The sequence below is a fragment of the Montipora foliosa genome, unplaced genomic scaffold (assembly GCF_036669935.1).
Source record: "Montipora foliosa isolate CH-2021 unplaced genomic scaffold, ASM3666993v2 scaffold_140, whole genome shotgun sequence".
In the NCBI taxonomy this organism is placed as follows: Eukaryota; Metazoa; Cnidaria; class Anthozoa; order Scleractinia; family Acroporidae; genus Montipora; species Montipora foliosa.
The window spans coordinates 31645-37500 of NW_027179440.1; the positions used below are offsets into that span (position 1 = coordinate 31645).

The 5856-nt window shown below is 34.5% G+C and overlaps 2 protein-coding genes across 3 annotated transcripts in view; both read left to right on the forward strand.

The window, feature by feature from the left end:
* The first annotated feature begins 2192 nt into the window (after positions 1-2192).
* Positions 2193-4031, forward strand: LOC137986162 (uncharacterized). The gene is made up of 2 exons (XM_068833446.1): positions 2193-3048; positions 3562-4031. The coding sequence occupies exons 1-2, from the start codon at positions 2193-2195 to the stop codon at positions 4029-4031; spliced, it is 1326 nt and encodes a 441-aa protein (XP_068689547.1).
* A 1314-nt stretch (positions 4032-5345) lies between these two features.
* LOC137986160 (probable serine/threonine-protein kinase irlA) overlaps positions 5346-5856 on the forward strand; it is a 15008-nt gene continuing 14497 nt past the window's right edge. For both annotated transcript variants that reach the window (XR_011119611.1, XM_068833443.1), the window contains exon 1: positions 5346-5856. This exon is cut by the window's right edge. The gene's annotated coding sequence lies outside the window, so the exon portion shown is untranslated.

Here is a 5856-nt window from a genome sequence, read left to right on the forward strand (position 1 = left end):
CGAAACAAAAACGATTACATGTTACACAAAGAATGGTATTGCAAAATATGCAACAATAATCACAATTACACTCTTGCGGGAAAACATAATCATCTCAAAACAAAGAAACATTTCAAAAATTCATTTACTTACAACACAGGATATATTTATGACGAACATGAAAACAGCAGCAATTAACTTATTTATATCACTTCTCTTCACACAGTTAAATACATACTCCAGTATGTGTTCAACTATAAACGCACCATATTTTTACTTAAAGAATTATTTCCTATACATATATTATGATGAATATTATGCAAAATAATATCTCAACTTATAGTATGAACAAGAGTGATCTTGAGAAACTAAGTAAATCAGAATTGATAAAATTGATTATAAAACAAAATACAAAACCAGTGCCCGCACCAAGGACTAAAACAAGACCAATCCCAAAACCAAGAAAGAGTGTGCAGCAAATGGTTCAAAATTATGAAGAAAACATAATTCTTCCTCCATTAGAGTTCCGAGATGGATACAAACCAGTACCATTACCTAGGACTAAAAAACCAATTCCATTGCCTAGGACCATAATACAAGAAACGAACAAAGCTTTAAAAGGGTTCACAAAGTCTTATGAAATCAACATAAAAAACAGCAAAGACCCACTTATGCAACTGCAAAATACAAGAAAGGCTGTTGCCATCCATATCAAAAAAATATTAAAATCAATGAAAGGTCTAAAGTTTGTTGAAACACTTAGAGTAACATTTGAAAAGCAAACAGGGCGAGAAGAAAAAATCATCAAAACGGCTTATTTTAACAGTCAACCACAAACAATAACAAATGACACACAAATCGAACTGGCTTTGTCTTTGTCAAAACAAGTCATACTAAACAAGATTGCAGTTTGGATTTCAGAGGGATCTGGTTGGACTATTCAATCTGTTGAAAATCATTATATCAATGTGGTAAAATATGAACCAATGAAAGGATCTTCTTATATAAAGCTTCCCACAGAACTCAGAAACAGTGCAAAAGGATTGATTAATATGAAAAATGAGGATAATGAATGCTTCAGGTGGTGCCACATAAGACATCTTAATCCCCAAGACAAAGATCCTCAAAGAATAAAAAAATCAGATAAAGCATTCATTGAAAATTTGAATTATTCAGGAATTGAATTTCCAGTGACTACCAAACAGTACAACAAAATAGAAAAGCAGAATGAAATTAACATCAATGTTTTCGGTTATGAAAACAAACAAAAATATCCCATTTATGTGTCAAAAGAAAAGTATGAAGATTGCATGAATCTGCTTCTTATAACAGAAAATGAAAACAAGCACTATGTATTAATCAAAGATTTCAACAAGTTCATGTATGATATAACAAAGCACGAAAAGAGAAAACATTTTTGCATGTATTGTCTTCAGCATTTCACTTCTGAAAGAGTGTTGAACAATCATAAAGAAAACTGTATCCAATTAAATGGAGTACAAGCAATTAAAATGCCAACAAAAGATGATAACATACTAAAATTCAATAATTTCCATAAACAACTACCCGTTCCATTTGTAATATATGCAGATTTTGAAGCCATAACTGAAAAAATTCATGGATGTCAACCAAATGACGAAAAATCATACACAGAGGCTTACCAAAAACACACAGACTGTGGTTATGGGTACAAGGTTGTTTGTTGTTATGATGATAAATACACAAAACCAGTACAAATTTATAGAGGTGAAAAAGCCGTTCACAAATTCATGGAAAAAATGTTAGAAGAAGTCAAATATTGTAAAAATGTTATGAAAAAACATTTCGATAAGCCATTGAGAATGACTAAAGATGACGAAGACAAATTCAAAAAAGCTGACAAATGCCATATATGTGAAAAAGAATACAATAAAACTGATGTGAGAGTAAGAGATCACTGCCATGTGACTGGGCAGTACAGAGGATCCGCACATCAAGATTGCAATCTCAACTTCAGAATAACTGACAAAATTCCAGTGATATTCCACAATCTACGTGGGTATGACAGTCATTTCATAATGCAAGAGATCGGCGAGACAGTTAAAAATCATACATACACAAACAAGAAAGGTGAAAAGTGCCAAATGAATATAAATGCAATTCCCAATAACATGGAGAAATACATGGCTTTCATGCTCGGTCATCATCTGACCTTTATTGATAGTTTCCAATTCATGAGCTCGAGTCTTGACAGACTGGTCAGCAATCTACCAAAAGAATCATTGAAATATACCTCTCAAATATTTGAAAACGAAAAGCTTGATTTGATGTCTCGAAAAGGAGTATATCCATACGACTTCATGGACAGTTTTGATAAATTCAATAAAAATCTGCCGCCAAAAGAAGAATTTTACAGTATGTTGAATGATGAGCACATAAGTAATGAAGACTATACACATGCCCAGAATGTGTGGAATACATTCTCTCTCAAAAATATGGGTGAGTATCATGACTTATATCTTAAATCTGACATACTTCTGTTGGCTGATGTATTCGAAAACTTTCGAAAGACCTGTCTGCGATACTATAAACTTGATCCATGTCATTATTTTACATCTCCTGGTTTGTCATGGGATGCTATGCTGAAAATGACTGACATTAAATTAGAGCTTATGACCGATATTGATATGTTTCAATTTATTGAAAAGGGCATGCGTGGTGGCACATCATACATAGCAAATCGATACGGCAAAGCCAATAACAGATACATGAAAACATATGACGAGAAAGCGCCCACAAAATATATCATGTATCTGGATGCCAATAATCTGTATGGTTGGGCTATGTCACAATACCTACCAACTGGTGGTTTTAAATGGATAGCTAAAAACCAGATTGATAAGATAGACCTAACCAAGTATAAAGAAGATAGTGACAAAGGTTTAATATTAGAAGTTGATTTGGAATACCCCAAAGAATTACACAATCTGCACAATGACTACCCACTAGCACCTGAAAAGGTCAAAGTCAACAAAGATATGCTTTCTAATTATTGCCAAAAAATAGCCAACAAATTTAATGTATCAACTGGTTTAGTTCATAAACTGATACCTACATTAAGCAATAAAGAAAAATACGTACTCCATTACAGAAACCTTCAATTATACACAGATCTTGGTTTAAAAATAACCAAAGTCCATCGAGCACTAGAGTTCAATCAGTCCGCATGGTTGAAGCAATATATCAACTTTAATACTGAAAAAAGAACTAATGCTAAAAATGCTTTCGAGAAAGACTTCTTCAAGCTCATGAATAATAGTGTATTTGGAAAAACAATGGAAAACATTAGAAAAAGAGTAGATGTCAGATTAGTGACTGATGAAAACAAACTATTAAAAATGGCAGCTAAACCAACATATGTTAGCAGCAAGATCTTTAATGAAAATCTAGTGGCAGTGCATAAAATCAAAGAAACACTAACCCTAAACAGGCCGGCATATGTGGGTATGTGTATCCTTGATCTTAGCAAGACACTAATGTATGATTTCCACTATAATTATATCAAACAAAAATACGGCAGCAAAGCAAAATTGTTATTCACAGACACAGACAGCTTGACCTATGAAATTGAAACCAGTGATGCGTACCAAGACTTTTGGAATGACAAAGACAAATTCGACAACAGTGATTATCCACAAGATTCACAATATTTTAACACAACAAACAAAAAAGTAATCGGTAAATTCAAAGACGAAGCAGCAGGCATGCCGATAACTGAATTCGTCGGATTGAGATCAAAAATGTATTCATATACGAAAGACAATGACAAAGGCGGAAAGACAGCAAAGGGAATCAAGAAAAATATTATTAAGAAGAACATCACTCATGAAAATTATAAAAACGTACTGTTCAACAACGAACAAATGCAACACACCATGAAAACGATAAGAAGCAACTTGCACCAACTTGGGAGCTATGAGCTTAACAAAGTATCATTGTCCTGCTTCGATGACAAGCGATATATTCACAACAATGGTATGGCAAGTTACGCATACGGACATTATAAAATTTAGTTCCAAAATAAATTTTGCGTTGGATCCATTCTGCCTCGCCACGGCATAGATTCGCAGAAATATAAAACATATAGATTTCCAAGAATATGAGATCAAAAGTTGGAAGCCATTAAATGTAAAGTAGTATGGAGTTGAGTTGGTATGAGATCATTTTTGCAAAAATGCGCTCATACCACCAACTCCTATACTACTGTTGTTCCTTGCTGGAATCATAACTATGTAAAGCAAGAACTTTTTTCTGCATCTCAAAGTGCTAAGTTGTCAAAGCACAAGCAGGTACCTTTTTGTAAATTCAGTCAGAAAAATGAATTAAATTTGTTCCTTGCTGGAATCATAGGTATGTAAAGCAAGAACTTTTTTCTGCATCTCAAAGTGCTAAGTTGTCAAAGCACAAGCAGGTACCTTTTTGTAAATTCAATCAGATATATTTATAGATATATTTATTTATTTGCTTATTTACTGTTATATTTATAAATATATAAATATACATACAAAAATATAGTCATATATATCTATGTGTGTGTATGTATGATGCTACTCTGCGAGCAGAGTCTCTTTCGATCTTCCAAGATAAGACGGGAAGAGGAAAGAACACTCTGCCAGCCGTGTTGAGCATACGTTAAAAATTCAAACGTATTCGGGAGGACAGGGCTTAAAAACGGCTGATTGGTCGAGAGCCTTTTGCTGAGAAATGACTGTTGCATGTGAAATAAAAGTAGAGTCTCATTTGTAATTGGGTGGCAATTTGTGCAACAAGATTTTTTGGAAATTTCTTGTGCTTCAATTTGTTTTTGTTATTAGATCAATGACAATGTGCAAATATATTTGTGTATGTATTTAGATGTATAGAAGCGGTTACATCCTTAAATTTTGTTAGCAGCCTACTCTCTCATTCTTTGTCACTTTCCCTTTCCTTTTCCGGCACCTCAATTCTTTTCCTCAGATCTCCACAGTCCGAAGTTTGGCTGATAGACGGGTATGAGCGCTATCCAGGGAATAGAAAATAATAGGTTCCCACAACAGGTGGAAAACGAGCAGTTTCTGAGGTTACGCTAACATAATACATCATGAAGAGAAAAAAGTTTAAAACCCCTAACAAACTTGCAACAACAAAACATAAACTAAACAGCCGAGGAGGCGACGCCGGTCAGCCGCGGATTTTTGCGAGAAAAATCCTTGGTCGAAAAGGCAGTCGTTGAGCAAGAATCACGTAAAGGTGGTCTAAAATAGAAAGACGCGACACAATATTTCAAACACACTAAAGCAGTTTATTAACTTCAGGTTTTATGTACCATTGCTAACTAGACGAAACATTTAGCCACAGACTCTCATCTGCCCACGAATTAAATGAGAAACGACTCTTTAAACTCCAGGCATACTTTAAAGTCTTATCAGTGACTGAACAAGACACGAAGACAACAAAAACAACAGAGACGAAAGTGTTTTCAACTCACGACTGGCTCCTCCGTTTGTTCCGTATGAAATGTCATTGAAGTCCATGAACAACAAGGAATTTAAGACTTTCATCAAAACGAATCAAAAGTCATTTTTGATATGTGTCACAGTAACAAATAAGCTATCCAAAAATGCTTTTCAAAACCTTAGAGAAATCGAAACGCCCTTAGTTCACGGCAAAACTGTACCTTGAGCAAATTCTGAAACGGTGAAAGATTCTCTTCAAGAGAGCTGTGTCGATTGCTTGATAGTTATGAAATCACCGTTCCGATGTCTGCCATCATGATCAAAACGGCAGCACTGAACAGTTGTGCCTTTCATTCACTTTGGAGTGAATGGGCGAGCAAGACGTTGGAAATGTATGGCGTCA

Bases quoted from the DNA above. Each gene is read 5' to 3' on its own strand.
- LOC137986162 (XM_068833446.1), top strand. From the start codon at position 2,193: ATGAGCTCGAGTCTTGACAGACTGGTCAGCAATCTACCAAAAGAATCA. The intron at 3,049-3,561 runs GTTTAGTTCATA...TGTTATTCACAG, and splicing joins CAAATTTAATGTATCAACTG to ACACAGACAGCTTGACCTAT.